Consider the following 17,255-nt stretch of genomic DNA (forward strand, 5'->3'; position numbering starts at 1 on the left):
GCGATTTATCCATTTTAAGTCAGTTTCCATGACGACCTCACCATGCAAACGTATAAGTACCATGAAAAAGATACCTTCACACACTATACAGGTCTATGCAGCCGTCATCAGCAAGATAAAAAACGCCAATAATCGTCCGCAAGGTGTTAAGCACGTGCCAGTTAACACAGACGATCTGTATAGTTCTTTCCTCCTTTATTTATTTATTTAATTGATTGGTGTTATACGTCGTACTCAAGATTATTTCACTTACATACGACATCGGCTAGCATTGTTGTGGGAGGAAACAGCCAGAGCCCTGGGGAAACCCACAACTAACTATCCGCAGGAGGATGGCAGACCTTACGATATACGCATTGGTGAGATGCCCCACCTAGGGTTGTCGTGCAGCGCTGGCGCGCTGACCATCAGACCAAAGGGACCACGACTGTCTGCATATAAAGGCGCCTCAACTGTTTTTTTTCCTAATCGTTTGTCAGAACGTTTAGCCTTTGTTCAGAACTACATTCAGAGGCCTCTATGTCAAAATTTGCGTGCACAACCTTCGGTACATGATTATAACGGATCTGGATAACGATTAAAAGCATTTACCTGGAAGATCATTTGCGTCTTTCTGGACGGCTTTTACGACGCTTACAGATTTAAATACCTTTAACATGTCTTTTCTCAGGAGAAATCTAGTTAAGATTGACTAAATGCCTGACGTTTTACGTTGTGCTTTTTACAACATTTCCCTAATACCACTACTCTCAGTTTCATAACTGGAAGAAACAGGAATGTTTGGAGGAAACCAAGTCACAGAGAACGGGTCCCACATACGTGGCGAATACAATCTGACATGCAGGACGATCCTTAAGTGTACATATGCCGTACGTGATTTTTATACGGTGCTAAATAATATTTCACTTATACGACGGCGGCCAGCATTATGATGGGAGGAAACCAAACAGAGCTCGGGGAAGCCCACGACCATCCACAGCTTGCTAGCAGACCTTCCGACATGCGACCTGAGAGGAATCCAGAATGAGCTGGACAGCGATCGCATTTGTGAGATGTCTCTGGGTCACTGTGCTGCGTTAGCATGCTAACAACTCGGACACGGGGGTCCCCAGCAAGTGAATGACCATCTTTACGGAAGATATTACGGTCACATACGTCGACCCCTATTTGCAACCAATGCCATGCATTTGCAAACCAAACTTTTAAGTGAAAACAAAGAAGGTTATTTTGAGCAAAATATGCAGGATATAACCTCCGGTAAAATCCAAAGAGTTTTGAAGTCAAATAAGAAACTTTACTTAAAGACAGTTATATGTAATTACTATGCTTAATTACCAGAATAATAAACAAGTATATTATCACTGACAATGCATCAACAACATAACACTGCAACAAAGCAATGACTCCGGATGTGTTTATTCCAAAATCGTCTCTGTACACTACATGTACCAGTGCGTTTATACAACAGTTAATCCGAATGAATCCTCGATAAAAAAAAAATGTTACTGATGTCAAATAACTCGAATATCAATGCAGTGAACATAGATAATGCACAATTTTCCCAGAACAGTTTTGCCTGCACAGTTACATTAGGTAGAATGTGAACAATTTGTCACATAGGCCTACGTAAACCACATTCGCCAAAAGCATTGAAATGGTACAAATTCCCATCAACCAAATGTCACTGTATAACAAGTTGATAACCAGGAACCCGACATTACCAGTACGTTCCACTTCTTATCTCACTGTACTGATTTCTCGGTAAATAAATGAAATACCTACTCTTAGCTCGTCTACGACAACCGAATGTCAGAAATGAAATCTTAATTACGGTTTAAACCAATTGGGCCTGGTAACATCATAATATTGTTTCCAAGCCATCTTCTACAGAAACCCTGTTTGGTTGTGTACTCCAAAAACAATTTATTCAGTAACATTTCGTGCTCAGATTTCAAGAAAGAATGTTATAAGGATTTAGAGGTGTACAAATATAACTTATTTCGGTCCTCTGCCGGTCGGTACGAGTGAACTGCCAATATGAAACGTTATAAGACCACTCGAGTCGCCGATCATCCGCAGAGTGCATACGCACCTAAAGCCTGCTTCTCGTACACCTGACGGGTGACCGCCGGGGCCAGTAGTTCAGTTAGCCAGGATCGGCGGTTCGAGTGTTCGCCGACGCTCACCGGGAAATTGGAACTCAACTGGTTGTGGATTCCCGAAGATAGAGTATCGCCAATGGTCATAATCCCAAACAGCCGACTTAAGTCGTTAGGGGTTGATCCCACAGAGTCACTCTTGATTTCAACTCCAAAATGTAAAATTTCAAACAGTGATTTTTAAACTCCAGGATATATTGGAATCATCTTACAAACGCAATGTAAGGATAAATCAATCACAGTTTGAATTTCTAAAATGTCAATTGTGCATTACAAGGATGCTTTTAATGTCACTGAAATCAAAATTGCCTTTCTGGAATCAGCAATAGAATTCTAAAGACTTAATTGGCAGCGTTACCGATAACTGATCATGAAAATGTACCTTAAACAAAATCCAGTATTTAATAAAAGGGTTTTGACTGATCAACACATCAACAACAACACTTCAGGTCAACATCCGCCTGATGCTCGTTGACGACTCCTCAAACCTCTCGACTTCAGTGAAAAACATATTGATAACACATGATGCGTAGGATTTTAAACACAGATGTTAGATATATTCACGTAACATGATACATTATTGATACCACTTAGTATCATTAACGGGAAATATAAAGATAAGACTATGAGACACCTTGCGCAGTTAAGTGCGCACAGACGTGTATTGAACACCCGAGTAATCTCGAGCAAAATGTAAAGAATAGGTTGATGCCTTTGTTGGTCTCAGTTGTGCATTGCAGGAAGTAGATTCTTCAATGAAATGACGTCACTCTACCACGTGACAGCAGCCTCACCTTTACAATCCTGCACAGAGTCCATGATTTTTTTTTTTTTTTTTGATTGGTGTTTTACACTGTACTCAAGAATATTTCACTTATACGACGGCGGCCAGCATTATGGTGGGTGGAAACCGGGCAGAACCCGGGGGAAACCCACGACCATCCGCAGGTAGCTGAAAGACCTTCCCACAAACGGCTGGAGAGAAAGCCAGCATGAGCTGGACTTGAAATCACAGCGACCGCATTGGTGAGAGACTCCATGAAATGGATGAGTTGGTTTTAAAGAAACAAAGTGGGTGAGAATAATTCCAAGATTTCTACCAAACAAAATTCTACAAGGAAACCTTCAAACTCAATACTGTTTCAGGGCCGCAAAAAGCCACCTGATGCCTGACTGATTTTGACAAAGAACAAGACTGAAATTTAACTTACTTCACTTTAAAAGATTGCTTCATCTTGCACCCTGAATAAACTGTTTTACATGTTTCACCTGCAAAATGACCCCCCCAAAATTTCTGTTTCAGTTATCCACTGCACAAAATATATAAATACCCAATGCACATACATTTAGATCACATGTATCGGCTGTCTCAAAACAAACTGTTGGCAGCAAGGCACCAATTACAATCACCATTCACATGTATAAATGTATAGCACTATCTGATGCTTTTAACAAAAAAGGGAAAAACACACAAATAACGCAAAAGTTGCAACAGGGAAAATCTAGCATAATGACTTTGATTGAAATTGTGAACAATGTATATTTACTTATTTGTTTGTAGTTTAATGCCCTACTCGAGAAAGCCTCACTGATATGATGATACCAAGTGTTATGGGTGGACAAGTACCCAGCATACATTAACCCACAAACGTTTTGCAAGTTACAAACTTTGCCGCATGTAACATACAGATAGGCACACCATACTGGTGGAAGGCAAGTAGTCTTCAATAAACATTCACATGTGCGCTGCTGCTTAGGTCATCAAGAACCCAGACACACTAAGAACTGGGGTAGTCTATAAGGGGGTCTTGGCTTTAGCTTAAGGTTTAAGTGACCTGGTATAACATTTGGACACATACTGGTATGCCAAACCAAGTATATATAATTAACACCAAGAAAAAGTGCTTTTTATTGCCACTTTTATACATGTTTACCTCAATTATCACCACTTCCTATGGCACTTCAGACAAACCACTCCAAGGCCCTTATTATCCATGTAGAAGTTTATACTGACACATCCACAAAAATATTTACATGTCTGCTGCAAAGGGAAGCAACTCTTGTAAATGGAGGCAGAGGAAACCTCTCTAAGTATTTGGTTAGTCCATAAAACATATAAATATAATTTGTCCACTCATTGATTGCCATATAGGACACCAGTCAATGGGGGGAGGGGCGGCGGTGGTGGTGGTGGGGGGAGGGGGGCAGGACCGAATCTCACCAAAGGAACCCCTTTCCAGGTGAGCAAATTTATTGGGATAAATATGTCTGGTTCACCACTGCATGGAAGATTTGCTTCCCTTTACAGCGGACTGGCATAAGTCTTAATGTACAAAAGTGATGTCAACACACAATTGATTGTTTTGTCACGACTTTACATCATTTTCTCAACACACATAACCAAACCCAAATATCTAAAATACGTCCCGACAACTCTGTACACAACACATAACACAGTCAGTGTCATAAATGCTATTTACATGTCTCTTTGATTACATAGAAAGTACACATACTTGGCTTAAGAGTACACTCAAGTTATTTTGTACAGAAAAATACATGTAAATATATACAAGGTCTTGTTATTCCATAATAAGAATTATGTAACTACATGTGCAGTCAATGGCACAGCTGCCATCAGTTATACATAACCATACATTCACGCAGCCTTCCAAAAAACTTCTCACCCAATCGGAAAGAGAAATATGACTAACTCATAATTAATATTTTCAAGTTAGATTTTCGAATGTCTTTGGTTTAGCTAGCAACCACTACTTTGTTCGTTTTGACGATCTGCTACCTAAGGATAGAAAAATGCCATCTTGATAACATTCACAAGTCTGTAATATTCTAAAAGGGCATACATGTTTATAGCCCATTCCTTTTTCATCGATATGATTTCACAAAAGTGTCTCAATCATTCTGAAGCCAAAATGAAGCCAAAAACCTTTCAGTGCCTGTCAGTAAACAAATATGCCAAAAGAAAATAAAACTGAGTTTTCTAACCACATTGTGGCTACTGTTTTTCAGAATTTCAAAAACCTGTCAACGCCCTTAAGTTCTAAAAATAAGTTTCCTGTAAAAAGTTAATTGCCTGCAAATCCGTGTGGGCTGTTTTTATCTTCATATTTACTCTCCAGAGAGAAAGGTGGAATGCGGCAGTCATAAGAGCTCCCATCTCGTCTCTCCATTTTGTATGTGCCCCTGTACAAACAAGACAATAAGCCACATTAATGTTTCACACCTTCAGATTTTTCCCTTTCCTGTAGCACACTCAACTTTCAAGCAACTTTCAGTTTAGGATTTTATGCCCGAGATACAGTTATGATGTGACCCAAAAAAAAATGGTACTACAAAACAGATCCCTGTGGTCTTAATCTCACCCAATGTTTTAAACCTTGGAAATCTGCCAACGAAATCTTCACATGAGTACTGATTTTTAAACAGAAAAAAAACCAATGATACATCAAATTTCAATGGTAAAGTTGTTTTTATCTGTTGCTCGGTAAAAGATCTGTTTATCAACACAACTGATGAGAGAAGGGTGAACTACAGACTCTGTATGATCTTCTTCATGTTTACATGCATGTTTGGTCTCATTACTTATTAGTGACATAACAACAGTGTTTCCATTTAGCAGGATGTTTTCTATAATGAACTAGAACACCTGAACAGATTGTGAGGTTGGAGTTGTGCAATCCGCTCAAACTTCATCAACAGGTAAGCTACCTAAGAACATAAAGATTTTGAGCGCGCTGTTACCGTAAATTACCTAAAACTTCCTCAAATAACAACGTCCCACCTGTAACCTGATTGTGACAATTCTGCTTATCTTAGAAAAGTGTTGAGAGGTTAGTTAGGAAGCTAGGATTATGTCCTAGAGGACAAATGTAAAATTCTGCACAAAAAGGTAATATTTTATGACATTTATTCGTCATTTTTAGGGTGAAATGTTAGGTAATTTACGGCAATCTTACCACATGTGTCCACTAGGAGCTTGTAATGAGACATGACTGCTGTACTGAAATGCTGGTAACTCTTTAGACAACACTGGTTCCTGGAATCAAACAAAGTTTTTTCTGTGACACTTACTCTTACACCTATTTATGCACTTTGAATATCGACACCGCAAATGTACAAGTAAGAGTATTTTGAGAGAAATCCTCTCTCAACACATTATAATTCATAAAACTGGTCAGACAATGATTTATTTATTTGATTGGTGTTTGATGCCGTACTCAAGAATATTTCACTTATACAACAGTGATCGGCATTGTAGTGGAAGGAAACTGAGCAAGTTGCTGGCAGCCATACGGCTACGAGGAATTCAGCATGAGCTGGACTTAAACTCACAGTGACCGCATTGGTGAGAGGCTCTTGGGTCATAGCACCATACTGGTACACTAACCAACTTGGCCGCAGAGGCCCCCTGTGATGTATTTAGGGCCAATGGTATTTGACTAACCTGACCTACGACCCCACGACCTCTGACTGTTTCCAGGGTTCCTGACAGACTGAAGATCCTCCAGTGTCTCTCCCTCAGCTGTACTGTCTCCTCTCCCAGGTTCTCCAGTCTCACACAGTATCGCCACTGATCATCACAACGACAAAAACAATTAAGTCAACAATCATAAGAGTAACTCATGTGAAAATTCAGGGTAAACAATCATACGAACAAGGATAACAATGGAATGAACAATTATAATGCAAGATGCCCACAAAATATAAATGAATTTTTAATGACTGTCCATCAAAGTACTTTTATTTTGTTTCTGTAACATTGTATTTCATACAATCTTCAAAGAAATCTATTAAGACGGAGCTGCAGCAGGTCGTGAGTTTCCTCCTACAATGATGTTGACAACTGTCGTGTAAGCGAAATATTCCTGAGTTTGGCGTAAAACACCAATAAAATAAATAAATAAATGTTAAGACAGAGTTTCACAATCACACTTTCAGAAGTCTTCACAGAAATATCTTGACAAATAAACCCATTACCACTGTTACTTGGTATATGCATCAATAAATTCATATACATGTACAGCTGTTAATTTATAGGTTTTGGTTTCTTTATGATCTACAAAATCTCCAAACTGAACTTCACACACACAGGTCACAAATTCAGGTGTTTAAAATCTATAGTGACTGATACCAAAATGTATTGAACCTGTTACCCAGGACAACTATCTGTTGAGTCACTTACCCAATATACATGTGTCTGTTGAGATTCCTGTAAAAGACGAAAACAATCATTTTACAATGTACGTGTACTTTTGTGTTTTACTTTCCACAGTAATTAATGTAAGAAAGCCAACAAGCTAGAGTTGAAAGTATTTAAAACTGTCACAAACATTCCTTACAGAACAGTATCACACTCACCCTACTCCCCATATAGAACAGTGTCACATTCTACGCTCCTTGTAGAACGGTACCACACTCACCATACTCTCCTTGCAGAACGTTATCACACTCAACCTACTCCCCATATAGAATGGTATCACACTCACCCTACTCCCCATATAGAATGGTATCACACTCAACCTACTCCCCATATAGAATGGTATCACACTCATCACACTCACCCTACTCCCCATATAGAATGGTATCACACTCACTCTACTCCCCAACAGAATGGTATCACATTCATCACTCAACCTACTCCCCATATAGAATGGTATCACACTCACCCTACTCCTCACACAGAATGGTATCACATTCATCACTTACCCTACTCCCCATACAGAATGGTATCACATTCATCACTCAACCTACTCCCCATATAGAATGGTATCACAGTCACCCTCCTCCCCATATAGAATGGTATCACATTCATCACTCAACCTACTCCCCATACAGAATGGTATCACATTCATCACTCAACCTACTCCCTATATAGAATGGTATCACAGTCACCCTACTCCTCACACAGAATGGTATCACATTCATCACTTACCCTCCTCCCCATATAGAATGGTATCACACTCATCACACCCACCCTACTCCCCATATAGAATGGTATCACATTCACCCTACTCCCCAACAGAATGGTATCACATTCATCACTCAACCTACTCCCCATATAGAATGGTATCACACTCACCCTACTCCTCACACAGAATGGTATCACATTCATCACTTACCCTACTCCCCATATAGAATGGTATCACATTCATCACTCAACCTACTCCCCATATAGAATGGCATCACAGTCACCCTACTCCCCATATAGAATGGTATCACATTCATCACTCACCCTACTCCCCATATAGAATGGTATCACTCAACCTACTCCCCATACAGAATGGTATCACACTCACCCTACTCCCCACACAGAATGGTATCACATTCATCACTTACCCTACTCCCCATATAGAATGGTATCACACTCATCACACCCACCCTACTCCCCATATAGAATGGTATCACATTCATCACTTACCCTACTCCCCATATAGAATGGTATCACACTCATCACACCCACCCTACTCCCCATACAGAATGGTATCACATTCATCACTCAACCTACTCCCTATATAGAATGGTATCACAGTCACCCTACTCCCCACACAGAATGGTATCACACTCATCACTTACCCTCCTCCCCATATAGAATGGTATCACACTCATCACACCCACCCTACTCCCCATATAGAATGGTATCACACTCACCCTACTCCCCAACAGAATGGTATCACATTCATCACTCAACCTACTCCCCATATAGAATGGTATCACACTCACCCTACTCCTCACACAGAATGGTATCACATTCATCACTTACCCTACTCCCCATATAGAATGGTATCACATTCATCACTCACCCTACTCCCCATATAGAATGGTATCACTCACCCTACTCCCCATACAGAATGGTATCACATTCATCACTCAACCTACTCCCCATACAGAATGGTATCACATTCATCACTCAACCTACTCCCCATATAGAATGGTATCACACTCACCCTACTCCTCACACAGAATGGTATCACATTCATCACTTACCCTCCTCCCCGTATAGAATGGTATCACACTCACCCTACTCCCCACACAGAATGGTATCACATTCATCACTTACCCTCCTCCCCATATAGAATGGTATCACACTCATCACACTCACCCTACTCCCCATATAGAGTTGAAAGTATTTAAAACTGTCACATTCCTTACAGAGCAGTATCACACTCACCCTACTCCCCATATAGAACAGTGTCACACTCACTCTACGCTCCTTGTAGAACGGTACCACACTCACCTTACTCTCCTTGCAGAACGTTATCACACTCAACCTCCTCCCCATATAGAATGGTATCACACTCAACCTACTCCCCATATAGAATGGTATCACACTCAACCTACTCCCCATATAGAATGGTATCACACTCACCCTACTCCTCACACAGAATGGTACCACATTCATCACTTACCCTCCTCCCCATATAGAATGGTATCACACTCATCACACTCACCCTACTCCCCATATAGAATGGTATCACAGTCACTCTAATCCCCTCCGTCGTCTCTCGGTGAACATCTGACAACTCTAACCAGGGGTGATTCTTCTCTTGCCAAGCCCGTAATGTTTCTCTTGGTATGAACTGTGGTGCTGCAAGATTAAACATGTCAAACACGGCTCAATTAGACTGTAGGGAGTGTGGCGACATCCACTTAACAGGAGCTGGGCCAATGCCATTACACTGTAGGATGTGTGCTAACATCCACTTAACAGGAGCTGGACCAATGCCATTACACTGTAGGATGTGTGCTAACATCCAATTCACAGGAGCTGGGCCAATGCCATTACACTGTAGGATGTGTGGTAACATCCACTTAACAGGAGTTGGGCCAATGCCATTACACTGTAGGGAGTGTGGCAACATCCACTTAACAGGAGCTGGACCAATGCCATTACACTGTAGGATGTGTGCTAGCATCCACTTAACAGGAGCTGGGCCAATGCCATTACACTGTAGGATGTGTGGTAACATCCACTTAACAGGAGCTGGACCAATGCCATTACACTGTACATGTACATCAAGCATCAAACAACAAAGTGATGCCTCAGCTATAAGGATTTGACCAGAAATCTGACAAGTGGACACACTAACTACTAGTAGCACACTGTTTTATTCCTGTGGCACTAGTGTGAAGCAGGACCATACTCTACTATTACATCCAAATTTATTGTTGCACAACAGTGTATTAGTTTCTACTGTACCATTATTCTGTCTTTATTGTGATGCCATAATGAGCTGAGAAATGAACGTCTGACGTCAACAAAATGGCATCAAGGTCGTACTGCTAGGGTGTGACAGGTCCCCCATAGGTAAATACAGACTGGGCAGCATATATCCACAGAAAGCATGATATGTTAACTGTTGGAATAATTTAGAGCAGAAAATAGAAAACAGTATTTGACCTAAACTTTGATAAATAACGTATCATGACTGGTGCTCAAATAGCTGCAATTTTTACCCAGTAATAAGAGGAACCATTCTCACTTTGTTCACATCAGTTTTTCATGAACAGAAAAGAGAACTTACTACTGCCTGGATCATGCAGTAAAAACTTGTCAAAGAGTTCATGGTGTATGGGGTGTCGCTCTGTACTGGCATATGGCAAAATGTCCTCATGTGATACATAGTCTAAACCTGTAACATAGAGTGAATCAAAGCTCAGATCAAACTACTATCAATACACACTGTTCTCCTAAACCTGTAACACAGAATGAATCAAAGCTCAGATCAAACTACTATCAATGTACACTGTTCTCCTAAACCTGTAACATAGAGTGAATCAAAGCTCAGATCAAACTACTATCAATATACACTGTGCTCCTAAACCTGTAACATAGAATGAATCAAAGCTCAGATCAAACTACTATCAATATACACTGTTCTCCTAAACCTGTAACATAGAGTGAATCAAAGCTCAGATCAAACTACTATCAATACACACTGTGCTCCTAAACCTGTAACATAGAATGAATCAAAGCTCAGATCAAACTACTATCAATATACACTGTGCTCCTAAACATGTAACATAGAATGAATCAAAGCTCAGATCAATCTACTATCAATGTACACTGTGCTCCTAAACCTGTAACATAGAGTGAATCAAAGCTCAGATCAAACTACTATCAATATACATTGTGCTCCTAAACCTGTAACATAGAATGAATCAAAGCTCAGATCAAACTACTATCAATATACACTGTGCTCCTAAACCTGTAACATAGAATGAATCAAAGCTCAGATCAAACTACTATCAATGTACACTGTTCTCCTAAACCTGTAACATAGAATGAATCAAAGCTCAGATCAAACTACTATCGATTATAAACTGTGCTCCTAAACCTGTAACATAGAATGAATCAAAGCTCAGATCAAACTACTATCAATATACACTGTGCTCCTAAACCTGTAACATAGAATGAATCAAAGCTCAGATCAAACTACTATCAATATACACTGTGCTCCTAAACCTGTAACATAGAATGAGTGAGTGAGTGAGTGCTTGGGGTTTAACGTCGTACTCAACAATTTTTCAGTCATATGACGACGAAGGAATCATTAGGGTGCATGCACGTGTAATGTGCCTCCTTGTTGCAGGACGGATTTCCACTGCTCTTTTATTTAGTGCTGCATCACTGAGACGACTTACCGAAGGCAAGTAAGCCGCCCCGCCCGAGCCATTATACTGATACGGGTCAACCAGTCGTTGCACTATCCCCTTCATGCTGAACGCCAAGCGAGGAAGTTACAACTTCCTCTTTTAAAGTCTTAGGTGTGACTCGACCAAGGATTGATCCTGGATCTACCGGTCCCGAAGCGGACGCTCTACCAACTGTGCTATCCGGGCCGGTGTTGTAACATAGAATGAATCAAAGCTCAGATCAAACTACTATCGATTATAAACTGTGCTCCTAAACCTGTAACATAGAATGAATCAAAGCTCAGATCAAACTACTATCAATATACGCTGTGCTCTTATGTTATTTTTGTTATTTCTCATGTGTTGTATAGATATGGGCAATCTAGTTACCATGGCAAATGCAGAAAGACTTGACCCATCTTTAACTCTGTATGTCTGACAAACAGACGGATTTACGGACAAAAAATATACCAGAATGTTCTGATTGTAACTGACCCTCCAAAAATATGCAGAGGGTTGACAGAGGGGAGGGGGAGATAAGGAAAGAGAGGATGGAAGAGAGGGAGGGAGTGGAGAGGGGAGCAACTGGAGAGGAGGGAGAGAGGAGAGAGGAGGGGGAGAGGAGGGAGAGATGGAGGGATGGGGAAAGAGGAGGTTGGGAGGGAGGGGAGAGGAAGAGAGAGGGGAAAGAGGGGAGGACCAGGAGGGGAGAGGAGAGGAGGAGCAGAGAGAGATGGGGGAGAGGGGAATGGAGGGAGGAGAAGAGGGGTAATGGGGAGGGAGGAGAAGAGGGGCAAGCGGGATGGAGGAGAAGAGGGGCAAGGGGGAGGGAAGAGAGGGGCAAGTATGGTATTAAGCTTCTCTGGCTTAACTTAAAACTTAACTCTGGCTTTAAATGAAAAAGGCTGTCATGCCTTGCTGTTTCTCATGTGGCCGCCCTGGTTTTACTCTCTCTGCTGTTCATCTATACTTATATTATATTTCAATGTTTAAACATAGAGTTTTGTTGAATATGAAATGGATTTAAGGCGTCAGATATTACACACACTAAAGCACATACTAACCTGGTATTGCATACAATGCACGACTGTTGTCTTGGTTACCTAAGAATGTCACAGCTTCTGTTTGCGCTCTCTGTCAGAAAAGATAAACATGTGAACGAACTGTCTGATACGGCCACACAAATAACATGGATCTGAAACATGTAAAATTCCACTCAGACGTCAGAAAAACACCTAACCATCCCTACCCCAAGCAATGATTTATCAAAATGTCGGATCTACTTACCATATAAGCCCAATCCCACTCATCTATCAACACATCTACTTACAATATAAGGACAATGTCACTTGTCTATCAACACATCTACTTACAACATAAGGACACTCTCATTCATCTATCAACACATCTACTTACAATATAAGGGCACTCTCACTTGTCTATCAACACATCTACTTAAAATATAAGGACAATGTCACTCGTCTATCAACACATCTACTTACAATATAAGGGCACTCTCACTCGTCTATCAACACATCTACTTACAACATAAGGACAATCTCACTCGTCTATCAACACATCTTCTTACAATATAAGGACAATGTCACTTGTCTATCAACACATCTACTTACAATATAAGGACAATCTCACTCGTCACACATCTACTTACAATATAAGGACAGTCTTACTCGTCTATCAACACATCTACTTACAATATAAGGACAATGTCACTTGTCTATCAACACATCTACTTACAATATAAGGACACTCTCACTCATCTATCAACACATCTACTTACAATATAAGGACACTCTCACTCATCTATCAACACATCTACTTACAATATAAGGACAATCTCACTCGTCACACATCTACTTACAATATAAGGACACTCTCACTCATCTATCAACACATCTACTTACAATATAAGGACAATCTCACTCGTCACACATCTACTTACAATATAAGGACACTCTCACTCATCTATCAACACATCTACTTACAATATAAGGACAATCTCACTCGTCACACATCTACTTACAATATAAGGGCACTCTCACTCATCTATCAACACATCCACTTACAACATAAGGACAATCTCACTCGTCACACATCTACTTACAATATAAGGACACTCTCACTCATCTATCAACACATCTACTTACAATATAAGGACACTCTCACTCATCTATCAACACATCTACTTACAATATAAGGACACTCTCACTCGTCTATCAACACATCTGCTTACAACATAAGGACAATCTCACTCGTCCCACATCTACTTACAATATAAGGGCACTCTCACTCATCTATCAACACATCTACTTACAATATAAGGACAATCTCACTCGTCTATCAACACATCTACTTACAATATAAGGGCACTCTCACTCGTCTATCAACGCATCTGCTTACAACATAAGGACACTCTCACTCGTCACACATCTACTTACAATATAAGGACAGTCTTACTCGTCTATCAACACATCTACTTACAATATAAGGACACTCTCACTCATCTATCAACACATCTACTTACAATATAAGGACAATCTCACTCATCTATCAACACATCTACTTACAATATAAGGACAATGTCACTTGTCTATCAACACATCTACTTACAATATAAGGATATCTCACTCATCTATCAACACATCTACTTACAATATAAGGACACTCTCACTCCGATATCAACACATCTACTTACAACATAAGGACAATCTCACTTGTCACACATCTACTTTCAATATAAGGACACTCTCACTCCTCTATCAACAAATCTACTTACAATATAAGGACACTCTCACTCATCTATCAAAACATTTACTTACAATATAAGGACAATGTCACTTGTCTATCAACACATCTACTTACAATATAAGGACAATCTCTCCCGTCTATCAACACCTGATAGTAGGTATGTGTTTTTCCCTTCACTTCCTTGCCCACAACTGTCGCATGGTCATCCAAATTTGTTCTGAAAACAAACAGAGAACCAAACTCTCTTTACATAAAAAAACATTTAATAATAGCTACTTTTTTTTAAACCCAATGTGATGTTGCAGGTAACAGAAATTATAAGGAGTGGGTGGATTGTTGTTAAATCCAATGAAAATTTTCAACTCATAATAATATACAATTTTATGAATGGAGGAGACTGTCCAGAGTAAACTTCTCATCTGTCATTGTCTAGGGCATGTTAAGTGAGATGTACACACTTCCATGCCCATCATCCCAGACTGGTGGAGGATAAGTGGCTTCCATCAAAGTATTTTTTCTTCATTTTCTTTCTCTTAGCTACTTTTTGATCCATACATGTATATTTCATGGAGACAAGATTAACAGAAAATCAGAACTACATACATGTAGATAACTTACTTATCAACTGTTAAGGCCATTGTCTCTAAGCTTAGCATTGTATTTATTAGGCCTTTTTAAGTAAACTTTTGTATGCACTGGTAGCTTAACTTTCACCGGCTACACCCACAAGCCACTAATAAAGGCTCTGGCCCTGGAATCACGAAGCAATCCGAGACAAAATCAAAGTTAAAATTTCAAATCACTTTAAAATTGTTATTTCTTTCATAACAAGGGCAAAATATTGCACGACAGCATAAATCCTGGGTAAGTGATTGTACAACAAACCAAATTTAGTAAGTGAAACTTGGATTTACGCCTCAGATTGCTTCTTGATCCCGAGGCCTGATAAGCAATAGGGGAGTTTTGAGCTAGAACTCTTTGTTTGCTTATGGTAAAAAAGTCCTACTGTCATATGACTGTCAAAATTATTAGGCAACTATTACTGATCACAAATACTACGAGACGGCCATCTGAAAAAACTTCACAAAAAGAACAGATGAACAATGAAGAAAATTAAGGAACTGAGTGCTTGTGAACTTGAAAAGTTTCTCAAGAAATGAGATCAAACTTCTGCCTCTGGAACCAGTTGTGACATGTGATTGGAAAATTTTTTTCATAAGTCACAAGATACACCTGGACTATTTTAGCATTAACAATAAAAGGATTGAAATTCGAAACTCTTCAGCTGACCTTGTGCAGTGTACATATTAGACATTGCTTACTTGTCTTCATCAGGTTTATTAGCAATGTCTCGATCATAGACGCGAGCCATCCAGGGGAAGAGAATGATACCACGATACCCGAACACACGGTGGAGAAATAACTGAAAGATAAAAAGGTAAGATTACGTGATTAATATATATTTAATCATATACCCGGTATTTATTACTGTGCACCTTTCAAAGGCCAGTATTATATCGTAAACACTGAAAATATGCTTCAGCCTCTAGCTTTATTTTAGTCTGAATTTGTCACAGCAAAATCTGCCCTTCATTCCCACAGAGTTTCACTTTTACCTGTGTATCTAGCACTGTGTGCACATGAAGTGATTGCATCCCAAGCATCACACACATAGAAACTCTTGATCATTCCATATGGAGTGACTTCTGACTAGAACAACAGCATGCCTTTAACTTTAAAGGTTATCGCAATATCTGCTGTAAGTTCTATAGTCAGAAAATTAGGACTAGTTTCATTCATACAAGACAGGAATGTTAACACATCACAAAGAAATCAATAAATTTCCATATTTCAATTCCTTGCACGTGGTACTAATACACTGATTCTGAGTTAACTAACCTGGCCTGTGTCATATTGACCCTGAATTCGGGGTGTCTCTAAAACACCCACTTCTGACAACCTGCAACAAGAATAAAGAATGCAAACATGTCAGAACGGAATGCAAAATTCAATACATAAGGTTTCAATTTAACATGTGTCAAATTATTAACTAAGCATTTATAATAACGCCAGACTTATTTTTAAGCCAAAATACTAACATCTTGTGAGATAAAAATGGCACAACCAAAAATCGCCATATCGTACATTTTTCGACGGAAAATTGGACCCCCTATGGTACATCGTCTACATTATGTCTTCTCGAATTTCAAGGACACGTAATTCTGGCATGTTTTAACTTATTACAAGGTGCCAATGTAGTTTCGTCCATTAATCCGAAAGCCTTACCTAGTAGACAAACTTTCATGACGAAACCGTCTGACTGCGACAGAGGGAGAAATCAGACGAATGAAAAGAACTCGAAAAGTTCCCCTGAAGGCCGCCATGTTTGTTGACGAGGTTGCATTAGAGTTACCCCCCTTGAATATGATCAACTTGGATTAGATTTGGCTTAAAGTCAATGTCAAAAAAATTCAGAAGTAAAAAAATAAAATGCAGTTTTTCCGATTCAGTTGAGATGTTACCACAATATTTTCGTTATGTGCAGCTGTTGGAATTGCTTCTTGTTTTTCTTCGTCACAGGAGGTTAAGTCATTCAATTAATCCAATAATCCATACCTAAGGCTTTAAAATAGGAAGTTGTAACTTCCTCGCTTGGCGTTCAGCATGAAGGGGACAGTG

The 17,255-nt window shown here is 39.7% G+C and overlaps 1 protein-coding gene across 1 annotated transcript; it reads right to left on the reverse strand.

The window, feature by feature from the left end:
• Window positions 1–1,392: 1,392 nt before the first annotated feature.
• On the reverse strand, window positions 1,393–16,962 carry LOC135476098 (polymerase delta-interacting protein 2-like). Its single transcript, XM_064755995.1, has 11 exons — window positions 16,863–16,962; window positions 16,476–16,536; window positions 15,899–15,999; window positions 14,691–14,793; window positions 12,875–12,944; window positions 10,700–10,807; window positions 9,626–9,762; window positions 7,360–7,386; window positions 6,622–6,747; window positions 6,134–6,213; window positions 1,393–5,360 (listed from the first exon to the last, which is right to left on the reverse strand). Exons 1-11 carry the CDS (start codon window positions 16,958–16,960, stop codon window positions 5,243–5,245), a joined length of 1,029 nt encoding a protein of 342 aa, XP_064612065.1. The 5' UTR covers window positions 16,961–16,962; the 3' UTR covers window positions 1,393–5,242.
• Window positions 16,963–17,255: the final 293 nt, after the last annotated feature.

This window comes from Liolophura sinensis, chromosome 10 (assembly GCF_032854445.1).
Source record: "Liolophura sinensis isolate JHLJ2023 chromosome 10, CUHK_Ljap_v2, whole genome shotgun sequence".
In the NCBI taxonomy this organism is placed as follows: Eukaryota; Metazoa; Mollusca; class Polyplacophora; order Chitonida; family Chitonidae; genus Liolophura; species Liolophura sinensis.